The 12,475-nt window shown below is 58.4% G+C and overlaps 1 protein-coding gene across 2 annotated transcripts; it reads left to right on the plus strand.

Annotated features, from left to right (window-relative positions):
- Positions 1-58: 58 nt before the first annotated feature.
- Positions 59-8,889, plus strand: CHRD (chordin; the record flags this gene model as incomplete). 2 transcript variants are annotated; one of them, XM_082654943.1, is made up of 23 exons in its annotated part: positions 59-206; positions 438-541; positions 1,020-1,149; positions 1,288-1,416; positions 1,513-1,612; positions 1,735-1,822; positions 2,181-2,322; positions 2,438-2,578; positions 2,663-2,745; positions 2,822-2,969; positions 3,127-3,233; positions 3,358-3,477; positions 4,116-4,272; positions 4,619-4,839; positions 5,278-5,391; positions 5,715-5,987; positions 6,066-6,159; positions 6,273-6,329; positions 6,601-6,704; positions 7,175-7,277; positions 7,927-8,081; positions 8,244-8,346; positions 8,695-8,889. In XM_082654943.1, the coding sequence occupies 23 exons, from the start codon at positions 59-61 to the stop codon at positions 8,748-8,750; spliced, it is 2,877 nt and encodes a 958-aa protein (XP_082511069.1). In that variant the 3' UTR covers positions 8,751-8,889. The 2 variants fall into 2 exon arrangements, with proteins under 2 accessions (XP_082511069.1, XP_082511070.1); XM_082654944.1 differs by having other exon boundaries at positions 8,698-8,889.
- Positions 8,890-12,475: the final 3,586 nt, after the last annotated feature.

Raw genomic sequence — 12,475 nt, forward strand, 5'->3', positions numbered from 1 at the left:
CCTCCTCCCTCTCCAGCTCCCTCCTCCCTCCCGCCTCCCCAGCTGTCCCGTTCGCGTCATGCCGAGCCTCCCGGCCCCGCCGGCCCCGCTGCTGCTCCTCGGGCTGCTGCTGCTCTGCTCCCGGCCGGCCCGCGGCGCCGGCCCCGAGCACCCAGCGCTGCCCATCCGGCCCGAGAAGGAGCCGCTGCCCATTCGGGGAGCAGCAGGTAGGTATTGCCCCGGGGGAGGCGCGGGCGGGGAGTCCTGCTCGGGGCAAGTCTGCGCCCGCCCGGAGGGGGCGCCGGGTGCAGGTGGCTCAGTGCGGCGGGCGGCCCGGAGGGGTGGGCGGGGGCCGCGAGGCGCGTCGCGCCCGGGGACCCGGGGCCCGGCCGGCAGCGCCCGGGGCGGGTACACGGTAGGAGCGGGACAGCTGCCGCCAGCCAAGTCCGTCCCCGTAGGCTGCTCCTTCGGCGGGAAGGTCTATGCCTTGGACGAGACGTGGCACCCGGACCTGGGGGAGCCCTTCGGGGTGATGCGCTGCGTGTTGTGTGCCTGCGAGGCGGTGAGTGGACCCAATGGCCGTGGCCGGGGCCCTCGCGGGTCGGGGACCGCTGGGGTCTTGGGACGTCGGAGGGACTCGGAGTTGCTGAAGAAAGAGAAGTCAGTCTGCAGATACTTGGGATATTTTTCTGAAGGAGGAAGCGGGGAGGAAGAGCCCCCTTCAAGTCTCAGGTGTTGCCTATTATTGATCACCCACTGTGTGTCAGGCTCTTTGCCAACTCCGTTTCGTCTGTCTCTCGCTTAACTCCTAGTACAACCATGCTAGATAGATACTATCATTACTCCCATTTTTCAGATAAGGACCCTACGGCCCATCGAGGTTAAGTAACTTGTCTAGAGTTATGCAGCTTGTATGTAGCAGAGCAGTCTCACCCCGTGGGAGGACCTTGCCCTGGTCCCGTGCCTCCTCTCGGCTCGCCTTTGAGTCTCACCAACAGCGTATTGCCCTCATTCGGTTTTCCCGTCTTCTCTGCGAGCAGCCTCAGTGGGGTCGCCGCGCAAGGGGCGCGGGCAGGGTCAGCTGCAAGAACATCAAACCCGAGTGCCCAACCCTGGCCTGCGGGCAGCCGCGCCAGCTGCCCGGACACTGCTGCCAGACCTGCCCCCAGGGTAAGGCCCGCTCCGCGGTGAGAGGAGGGCAGCAGGGCCACGATGCTTGGTCCTGGGCCACGCGAATGGAGCGAATGGAGCGGCCAACTGGCCCTCCTCGTGCCCAGCTGAAACCCGCATCCCCCACCCCCGGTGCAGAGCGCAGCGGTCCGGAAAAGCAGCCAACGGGCCTGGCCTTCGAGTATCCGCGGGACCCAGAGCACAGAAGCTACAGCGACCGCGGGGAGCCTGGAGCTGAGGATCGGGGGCGTGGAGACGGCCACACGGGTAGGCAGGGGCTGCGCAAGTGAGGACCGGGGTCATGGTTGGGGCCGGGCTGCAGCAGCGGGTGACGGTACTAGGGATATCTTCCTTCCCTCACAGACTTCGTGGCGCTGCTGACGGGGCCAAGGTCGCAAGCGGTGGCACGGGCCCGAGTGTCACTGCTGCGCTCTAGTCTGCGGTTCTCCATCTCCTACCGGCGGTGAGAAAGGGGAAGGAGGGAGGAGGGGTCAGCTGGGGGCCAGGGAGGGAGAATTGGGGAGGCTGGAGGGGCTGCTTCTGGCTCAGGCTCGGAGTCCGTGCTCAGGGGACTCTCATTACCAGGCTGGACCGCCCTACCCGAATCCGCTTCTCAGACTCCACTGGCAGCATCCTGTTTGAACACCCTGCAGCCCCTACCCAAGATGGCCTGGTGAGATGATGCCGTTTATGAGTGCTTATCCAGTCTGGGCGCTATGCTGAGAGCATGTTCTGCATTACCTGCTTGGGTCCTCACAACAGCCCAGTGGGAGAAAGGCACTGACATTATGATGCCCATTTTACAGATGAGGGAACTGAGGCTCAGTAGCAGAATGTGACTTGCTCAAGGTCACACAGCTAGTAAGTGGTGGAGCCAGGATTTGGACCCTGGCATCTGGCTCCAGGGCCCCTTCTCAAACTTCCTAGGAGGGCCTGGGGGCAGCTTCCCATATTCCTTCCTCACCAGACATGGGCCTCTCAGCAGGCCTGTCCTGCATTCTGAGTAGAGTCTTCTTATCTCTCTGTTCCAGGTCTGTGGGGTGTGGCGAGCAGTGCCTCGGTTGTCTCTGCGGCTCCTTAGGGCAGAACAGCTGCACGTGGCACTCGTGACACCCAGTCACCCTTCAGGGGAGGTCTGGGGGCCTCTCATCCGGCATCGGGCCCTGGCCGCAGGTGAGGGGAGCAAACAGCCCCTGGACGTGAAATTTGGAGTCTTCTCTACCCCCAGGAATGGAGTGGGCTGAGGAGGGGACTTTCTGGTGGGCTCTCATGGTCCTTTCTCCCCCAGAGACCTTCAGTGCCATCCTGACCCTGGAAGGCCCCCCACAGCAGGGCATAGGGGGCATTGCCCTCCTCACGCTCAGTGACACAGAGGACTCCTTGCATTTTTTGCTGCTCTTCCGTGGGCTGCTGGAAGCCAGGAGTGGGGGTAAGTGGAATGGGGGCAGCACATATGAGGAGGGTAGGGAGATCACCTATGTTTCAGAGGTATCCACATGTGCGGCTATTGCAGGACCAGCCCAGGTTCCCTTGCGGCTCCAGATTCTACACCAGGGGAAGCTACTGCGAGAGCTCCAGGCCAATGCCTCGGCCCAGGTGAGCAAGGGTCTGGCTCTTACTGCCACTGGTTCTGGCCTCTTGCTGTGCCCACCATACCCTGCTCTGCCCCCAGGAGCCGGGCTTTGCTGAAGTGCTGCCCAACCTGACAGCCCAGGAGATGGACTGGCTGGTGCTGGGGGAGCTGCAGATGGCCCTGGAGAGGGCAAGTGGGTCAGTGCTGCGCATCAGTGGACACATTGCTGCCAGGCAGAGCTGTGATGGTGAGGCAGGGCGAAGCCAGGCGCCCTGGGCACACACAACTGAGAGGCACAGAGAAGCGCCAGAGGAGGGGCTGGGGGGTAGAGGAGGGATCCTGGGGGCTGGGGGTGTGAATGGCCATGCAGCAAGCCTGCCTCCACCTGTCTTGCCCCTCTGCAGTTCTGCAAAGTGTCCTTTGTGGGGCCGATGCCCTGATCCCTGTTCAGACAGGTGCAGCTGGCTCGGCCAGCCTTACACTGCTAGGAAATGGCTCCCTGATCTACCAAGTAAGAGCTGGGGGATGGAGGAGGTGGGAGGGCAGCAGAGCAGGGCGGGGCTTTGGCCTGCAATGGTTCAGGGCCCAGGCCTTCTCTGCTACTCCAGTTTGCCCTCCCTGACCCTGCCCTCCAGGTACAGGTGGTAGGTACAGGCAGCGAGGTGGTGGCCATGACGCTGGAGACCAAGCCTCAGCGGAGGAACCAGCACACTGTCCTGTGCCACATGGCTGGACTCCAGCCGGGAGGATACATGGTGAGTGCTTCAGGCAGAGCAGAGCCGCAGGTCCCAGCACCAGAGCTGACAGTGCAGGGGGCTGTGGGAAGCCATGTTGGATGAGCAGGGATGTTCCGCGTCATTCACTCACTCACAGGCTCTCTCACTGATGCATTGATTCACTGGACACATTTTTTAGTGAGTCTCAGGCTAAAGACTGCAGTACAAAGAAAATCCGATGTGGCCCCTGTCTTCAGGAAGCTCATGTCAAGTGGAAGGAGTTATACAGGGAGACCAGTGCAGCAGATCACGTGATAGCAAACGTGATCGCAGTGGCTGCCGTTTATTGAGCCTTTCTGTGTGTCACAAACTGGTTGTCTTGCTTCTGTTATTTTTGGCCCTCACAGTACTCATTTATAGATGGCGAAGTGAAGGATCAGAGAGATTAAATAACTCCTCAAGATGGTTGCATAGGTAGGAAGTGGCAGGGAAGGGACTTGAACCTGGGCCCGCCAGGCTCTTATCCAGTGTTACTGGTGTGAGGAAGTGTGTATGGGTTTAGTGGGGGCACAAAACATGGAAAGGGTTCAGAATCTTGGGCTGGTGTGAAAGCTGAGGAGGGGTTCATCTGGGACCTGGCAGGCTACAGCTGGGGCTCACCCTTCCCTGCCCTCCAGGCTGTGGGTGTCTGCCCTGGGCTGGGTGCCCGGGGGGCTCATATGCTGCTGCAGAATGAGCTGTTCCTGAACGTGGGCACCAAGGACTTCCCAGATGGAGAGCTGCGGGGGCACGTGGCTGCCCTGCCCTACAGCGGGCACAGCGCCCGCCATGATAGTGAGTGCTCCAGGGGTCTGCCTGCCCTTTGGTGTTCTCTAACCTGTGACTCAAGCATGTGAGGGATGGTGCCAGAGGGCCAGAGCCTGGCATGGTGTCTTTCTCTGTGCCTGAGCTCCAGTTGGCATCTGGAGAAGGTGGGGATGTGTAGGGTGGCCCTGCCAGGAGACCCTCCCTGTTACCACACACGGTGCAGGGCTCTCACTTGCTGCTGCCCCAGCCCTGGGCCTGTGGACAGTGCCTGGCAGCTTGTGGAGTCCGTGCTGGGGGAGACGGGGAATGCCGGGATTGAGTCGCTGCTCTAGGCCACCTTCTCATCTGTCACCTCTCCTCTGTCTGGATCCAGCACTACCTGTGCCCCTGGCAGGAGCCCTGGTGTTGCCCCCCGTGCAGAGCCAGGCAGCAGGGCATGCCTGGCTCTCCCTGGATACCCACTGTCACCTGCACTATGAAGTGCTGCTGGCTGGGCTTGGTGGCTCAGAACAGGGCACCATCACTGCCCACCTCCTCGGGCCTCCTGGGATGCCAGGGCCCCGGCGGCTGCTGAAGGGATTCTATGGCCCAGAGGTGAGGACGTGTTGGTGGGAGGCAGTTTGGAAAAGATCTACTTTCTCGCATGAAAGGCTGTGTGGGCCTTTGGCAGGAGAAGCAGAGAGCAGGCAGCCTCAGGAGTCAGACAGACCCGGGTATGAATCTGACTCAGCCTTTTGTTATCCATCCTCTCTCCTGCATCCTACTCTGGTGGGATCTCTTGGCTAGTATGTAATATCCTGAACCTCCAGAGGGGTGTGTGGGTTGGACCAAGCCCCCGACGTGGGGTGGGTTGCCATGGAATCGGGGCTAGAGAGGCCTGGCTTCTGAGCTCTACACCATCGCCGCTGGGCTTTGCTATCCTGGAGGCCTTACTTAATCTCCCCGGGCCTCAGTGTCCTTCCCCGCGAATTGGGAGTGGTAGGCTCAGCCCTAGAGGGCCTTGTTCCCGTCCCTGATTCTGTCTACTCACAGGCCCAGGGCGTGGTCAAGGATCTGGAGCCTGAGCTGCTGCGGCACCTGGCACAGGGCTCTGCCTCCTTGCTGATCACCACCAAGGGTAGCCCCCAAGGGGAGCTGCGAGGGCAGGTAGGCAGGCAGTGCGGGCCGGTGGGGATGGTCCAGTGTTGGGCTATCACTGTGTGCCTTAGTCAGTCCCTTGCTGTCTCTGAACCCCGGGGCTGGTAGAACCACACACACTCCCTCCTCGCTGGTCGGGAGGCTGAAGCCAGATGAGGTGCTTAATGAGGCTAGTAGCTGACCATCTGTCCTTGGCAGCTGGGATGATCGCCGTGGATAATAGCATCCTCCTGGGGCGCAGGGGCGCTCAGGGTGTCTTGGGCTGACTGGCCACAGCTGGTGAAGATGCAAGGGGGAGCCCGGGCGCTGCCTCAACCTGCCTCTCCTCTCAGGTGCACATCGCCAACCAGTGCGAGGCGGGCGGCCTGCGCCTGGCGGCAGCAGGGGCCGAAGAAGTACGGGTGCCCGGGGCTCTGGATGCAGTGGTGGCCGAGGTGGCCGCGCTGCCCGCTGTGCTAGGCCCAGATGCCCCAGCGCCAGCCAAACCTGGTGGCCCCGGGCGGCTCCGAGACCCCAACACCTGCTTCTTCGAGGGGCAGCAGCGCCCCCATGGGGCTCGCTGGGCTCCTAACTATGACCCGCTCTGCTCGCTCTGCACCTGCCAGGTAGGAGGCCCTGGAAGGGCACACTGGGGCCTGGGTTCTGGGTCAGGATCGCAGTCAACCCCCAACCTCTCCCCGTAGAGACGCACGGTGATCTGTGACCCCATGGTGTGCCCGCCACCCAGCTGCCCAAGCCCGGTGCAGGAGCCGGATCAGTGCTGCCCTGTGTGCCCGGGTGAGTGCCCTGCAGGAGCGGAGAGGGTAATGGAGGGTCCACCGTGTGGGCGTGAGGCCTCTGCGGAGGGAAGGAGGGGGCCACCGTCTGCTTTCACTACTTTGGATCCACAGAGAAGCAAGATGTCGGAGACCTGCCGGGGCTGCCGAAGAACAGGGACCCTGGAGAGGGTGAGCAGAAGTGGGCGTGGAGGGGTAGGGAATCCAGAGGAGCTGTTGGGTGGGACGGGGGGGGATGGGAGGGGGAGAGTGTTTATGGGGGTGGAGGCAGGCTGAGGGGCACAGGTTACAAGTGACACCTGATAGACTTCATCGGATTCACTGGCCCACAAGTGGGCCCTGCGGTTAGACTACTGTGGGGTTGGCCTGAGGCTCAGTCCTGGGTTGTGGGCCCGGCCAATGAACTCAGTGCTAATGGCAGCTGGGCACTGTCCCCCACCAGGCTGCTATTTTGATGGCGACCGGAGCTGGCGGGCAGCGGGCACCCGGTGGCACCCTGTCGTGCCCCCATTTGGCTTAATTAAGTGTGCTGTCTGCACCTGCAAGGTATGGCCACCCAGTCTTCTGTGCTGCTGGAACCCAGCGGGTCTGCAGAGCTGGGGAGGGGGCTGGTAGGAGAGGAAAGCCCAGTCTTGGTGAGGAGGGCTCAAGGATCAAAATAACATGAGAAGAGTTCCCTGGGCTCTGAGAGCTGGCTTCCTATAAAGGAAAAGGGCACGGACTGATTGGGGTGTGAACTCTGGCTCTGCCAGCTGGCTAGCTCCATGTAACCCTGGGCACTTTCTGTGCGTCCCTGAGTCTCACTTTCCTCTCCCATAAGCAGATGTGGTAGCACCTACCTTGCAGGGCCACAATGAGGATTTGAGTTCAGGTACATAAAAAGCCCCAGCCCAGGGCCTCTGAGTAAAAGGCCATGGATGTATTACTTTGGAGGTATGGGAAAGGAGAGGGAGGAAGCAGGAGGCTTATGTGCTCCTCCTTTTTCCTGACACCCCTCACTCAATGGATCCCTACAGGGGGGCACTGGAGAGGTGCACTGTGAGAAGGTGCAGTGTCCCCGGCTGGCCTGTGCCCAGCCTGTCCGTGCCAACCCCACTGACTGCTGCAAACAGTGTCCAGGTGAGGGGGGTGGGCACTGAGGCTTCTTGGGGCAGATAAGGCTTTTTGTCCTTGTCCTGGGTCGGGGCGGGGGGATGCATGGTGAGGGGATGCCTAGTGAGGGTGGATGGAAGGGATGTCTCAGCTAAATCAGTATTTACCCAGCATTGCTCTGTGCCTAGCCTGGAGCCAGGGATCTACACGCACTGGAAAGAATGTGCATGTGTTAGTGGGCTGTGATGGGATCCAGTTCCTGTCCCATCCATCTACCCATCCACCCATCCACCCATCCATCCACCCATCCACCCATCCATCCATCCATCCATCCACCCATCCACCCATCCACCCATCCACCCATCCGTCCTTCCGTCCGTCCGTCCGTCCATCCGGCCATCCGTCCATCCATCCATCCGTCCATCCATCCATCCATCCATCCATCCATCCATCCATCCACCCATCCATCCACCCACCCATCCACCCATCCACCCTTCCGTCCGTCCGTCCTTCCATCCATCTGTCCATCCGTCCATCCATCCATCCATCCATCCATCGAAATTTATCGTCTACTAAGTGCCAGAAACTGCTGGTGACAAATAAAACCTGGATGGCCCTCACAGAGCTCACATCTACTGACCTCTCCCTCCTTCCCTCCTTCTCTCCCTGCCAACAGTGGGGTCAGGGGCCCACCCCCAACTGGGGGACCCCATGCAGGCTGATGGGCCCCGGGGCTGCCGTTTTGCAGGGCAGTGGTTCCCGGAGAGCCAGAGCTGGCACCCTTCGGTGCCCCCCTTTGGGGAGATGAGCTGTATCACCTGCAGATGCGGGGTAAGTGAGGGCTTGTGTGAGGCGGGCATTGGGGGCCTGGCCTGGGGGAGGGGAACTTCCCAGGGAGGGCAGGCTCCTGGGGGTGGGCTTCCCCCAAGAGGCTGAAGGCCCCTGTGCCCCAGCACCTCAGGGACCCTCAGGATCTGGTCTGTCCTGCACCAGGCAGGGGTGCCCCACTGTGAGCGGGATGACTGTTCACTGCCACTGTCCTGCGGCCCAGGGAAGGAGAGCCGCTGCTGTTCCCACTGCACAGCCCGGCGGCGGTGTAAGTGAGGGGCCTGGGGCAGCAGCTCCAGGCTGCCTGTGGGACGCCTGGGGAGGGAAGGGAGCCCCTGCCGTGTGGCGGGAATAGCGCCCCCTGCTGCACAAGCGCCACCCCATCCCCCCGTCACAGCAAACTTGTGGACTTGTTCGTGATTACCTTTTCTTTAGGAATGAGATTTCTGATGCCCAGAGGAATCAGGCAGCTAGGCTAAAGTCATGCAACTGGTGTGTGCTGACGTGCTGAAAAAATTCTGATCTTTCTGGGACCAGAACAGAGGAGCTCTGCTGTGCCCTCCCTGCCACCCCACTCCCTCACTCCTCTTCTAAAGCTCACTCCCTCTGTCTCCAGCAGTTGCAGACACCAGGACAGTTCCAGAGCTGGAGAAAGAAGCTGAAGGCTCCTAGGGAGCAGCCAGAAGGCCGCGTGACCAAGAGGATGGGGCCTGGGCTGGAGGAGGAGGGGCGCCGGGGACCCCGCATTCTCCTGCGGGAAACCCAGTGCCTTCGGCCCCTCTTTTCTGCCTCTTCTCCCTCCCCCACTACCTCTGGGAACCACAACTCCACAAGGGGGAGGGGTAGCCAGGGCCGACCAATGCCATGTCCACTCCAACTTCGGCCTTGTCGCCCTCTCGCCTCTGCCTTGGAAGCCCACCCCCTTTCCTTCTGTACATAATGTCACTGGCTTGTTGGGATTTTTAATTTATCCTCACTCAGCACCAAGGGTCCCCCCCACTTCACTCCTGCTGCCCCTGAGCTGAGCAGAGTCATTATTGGAGATTTTTGTATTTATTAAAACGTTTTTTTCCAGTCTTGGGGCTAGTGGTTGTTTCTTTGTGACCAGGGGCCTGAGTGAGCCCCAGTGGAGAAGGGTCTGAGGGTAGGCAGGGAGAGAGAGGGCCACCGGCTCCTGGGGCTTCCCTCTGACCCTCAGGGAGCGGGAAGAGACTCGGGGAAGGGGACAGGATGGCACAGCAGTGGGCTGGCATGCCCGGACTCCACAGAGGGGCTTGGGCCGTCTTTGAGATGGAATAGAGCTTCAAGAACTCAGGCACCCTGAAGCAGGATTTGGACACTAGTTTCCAGTGACCTGCCCGGGCTGGCATTTCTGCTGAGTATTATAGTGTCTCAGAACTGTTGCTGGTAGGATTTAAAATTTGATCTGTTACCCTGGGGTCAGTCAGGCCTTCTGCTCTGCAGAGAGTTTGACTGGGCTTCTGAGCTTCTCCGGCAGAAAGAGATGGAAGGTAAAACAGGGGCTCTGGTCAGAGGAGAAATGGGGGTGGTTCTGATACACCTGGGTTTTGAAGAGAAAACTCCCTCATGTACAGCCCTCCACTTTGCCACTTTTTACTTGAGAGTCACCTTTCAGCATTCTCCAGTGACTTCCCTTGGCCATCTCTCATGTGCCACATTGGATTTTGGGTATGTCACACGATGAACAGCCACTAGGAGCCATCGCATGGTGGCGCTGCTGGCAGCTGCCAGTTCACTTTGGGCCAAGTCAGTGTCCAAGCGGGTATTTGAGTAATTTATGACTACAGACTGCAGAAGATGCCTCCTCAGGGCTGAGGGAGAAATGAGGGCTGGAGAGAGGCAGCCCAGGTGCTTACTGGGAGTGGGGAGTCCAGGGTCCGCCACTCTAAAACGCACGTCAGCTTCTCAACTTGTGGGAAAGCCTAAATAAGAGTTTGCATTCTAAACAAGAGTCTGTTGCTTTCAAAAAAGTTTCCGAACAACTGTTTCATTGAATTTCACCCTTAGTCTTTTATGAAAATAATGGGAGATAGAGAAACAAAAGTGTGACACCTCTGACACAACAAAAGGGACAGGAGAGGGTAATTTCATAAAGTAACACAATTGGGACAAGGAGGGTGTTCACCAGGCATGCTGGAAGGGGCACATTTTAGCTCATCAGATTTTAGGTAGTCAAAGAGGATGAGTGAAGGAAAAAACATAGAGCAAATTCTGGAATACTGGAGAGACATGGTTGCAGATGATAAAAGTGGAAAAATTCTTAGGGATCGTGAAATGATCATGGTGGTCTGAGAATGGAGTCGCCCTTATAACATTGTTTTGGCCTTGATATATGATCTCATGAACAAAGGGAGCTGCCAGAATTATTTCTGCTCATCATAAAAGTAAATCACTGTGAATAATTATGGTAATACACAAATGTGTGAGAAAGAAAGAAAAACTCACCTGTTAGAAAGAAGGAATTCTAACCCCTAGATAACCACTATTAAGAAATCATTGAGTATTTTTCTGAGTTTTCCTTTGCCCAGCTGGAGCCCACTCTGGGTCCTGCCCCTGCAGCACCTGTTCCCGCTTGTGAAGGGGCTGTGATGCCTTCCTTGACCCAGTTGAGGGAATTTGTATGATCAACTCAGGAGCAGGAACACACGTAAATCTGCACAAATAAGGAAAGCAGGAGATTGCATTTAAGGGAAATCTGATCCTTTGCATTTAAAGTGGCAGGGGAGGGCTTCCCTGGTGGCGCAGTGGTTGAGAGTCCGCCTGCTGATGCAGGGGACATGGGTTCATGCCCCGGTCTGGGAAGATCCCACGTGCCGCAGAGTGGCTGGGCCCGTGAGCCATGGCCGCTGAGCCTACGCGTCCGGAACCTGTGCTCTGCAACAGGAGAGGCCACAACAGTGAGAGAGGCCCACGTACAGCAAAAAATAAATAAATAAATAAATAAAATAAAGTGGCAGGGGAGGCAAACCCCCAGAAACTCTGAAAAAATCCTCACCAAATCAAGGAACTTGGCAAGTTGATATTCAGTGATTTGATTTTCAGTGAATTGACTGGAGCCCACCAGTGGGGGCTGAGCTCCTCAGCTGATGGGAGTTGGGCAGGGCTGCGAGTTGTCCCATCCTCTGGGGGCAGTAGACGTCATCTGGTGGGGCTGTCTCCTGGTGGGCCAGGGCCCCAGCTGTCCCTTGGGAGGAGTCATTCACGTCTCTTCTTGTCCACTTTGGCTGGGCTGGATCCTGGGCTGAGACACAGCCTTCTTGTGAGACGCCACGCCTTTTCCTCCCCTTTTGGAGTCCCCCATGCCTGGCTGAGTCCCTGGCCCTACTGTGGGGACAGAGGCTCCTCACTCTCCATTTGTGCAGTGAGACAAGAGGGGGGACAGGCGGAGGTAGCAGGTGCCAGTGGGAGGAGAGTTGCAACAGGGATCCCACTGAGTCCTTCTCCATGCAGGGGGCGGTGAGGCTGCTGTCCGGGTACTGGGGCGACAACTGCCAAGTAGCTGGTGGACCTCATGAACCTGCCTGTTGTTGCTGCCACTTTCCTGGTGGCCCTGGTGGCCCTGGTGCTTACCATGGAGTCCTGGGGTCCTGACCAGCCCCCACTCTGAGGGGAGATGAGGGAAGATGACAGGAAAGCAGAGGCAAGTTTGTGTCTTTTTTGGGTGCTCTTTGGGAGCATTGGTGTTTGTATACATGCGTGCGTGCACACACGTCTGAAGTGTGTTATGTGAGAGAGAGCAGAGCATCCACACCGCATCTGTTATTTTTATCCATGTTTGTTAGGATGTGAAGTTTTCAGCTTCCTTCATTTCTGTTTTATTCTCCCTTATGTGAATCTAAAAAAAAAGCAATGAACTTGTTCTTTAAAACTCAACCTTCTGTAGTCCTTTCTGCCTTCTAAGTGGGTAGCAGCAGAGACATATTCTTTTTTTTTTTTTTTGCAGTACTTGGGCCTCTCACTGTTGTGGCCTCTCCCGTTGCGGAGCACAGGCTCCGGACGCGCAGGCTCAGCAGCCATGGCTCACGGGCCCAGCTGCTCCGCGGCATGTGGGATCTTCCCGGATCGGGGCACAAACCCGCGTCCCCTGCATCGGCAGGCGGACTCTCAACCACTGCGCCACCAGGGAAGCCCGAGACATATTCTTTATACTGGTCTGGAGGGAGAGTTGGGGTGGCAGATGATAGTAAGCAGCAAGACAGGAGGCTACAGAGAAGGAAGGCCGGGGAGAAACATCCCGTGGAGAAACAGCAGAGGGCCTTTTGTCATGTACTATTTATCTCACAAGTAATCAATTTAATCACTTATCAATAGCTACTAATTGCATGCAAAAGGCACAAAATGATTCCTAGGGAATAGTTTCTTCCTTCCATCCCTAT

The sequence above is a fragment of the Grampus griseus genome (genome assembly GCF_964374135.1).
Source record: "Grampus griseus genome assembly, chromosome: 5".
Classification (NCBI taxonomy): domain Eukaryota; kingdom Metazoa; phylum Chordata; class Mammalia; order Artiodactyla; family Delphinidae; genus Grampus; species Grampus griseus.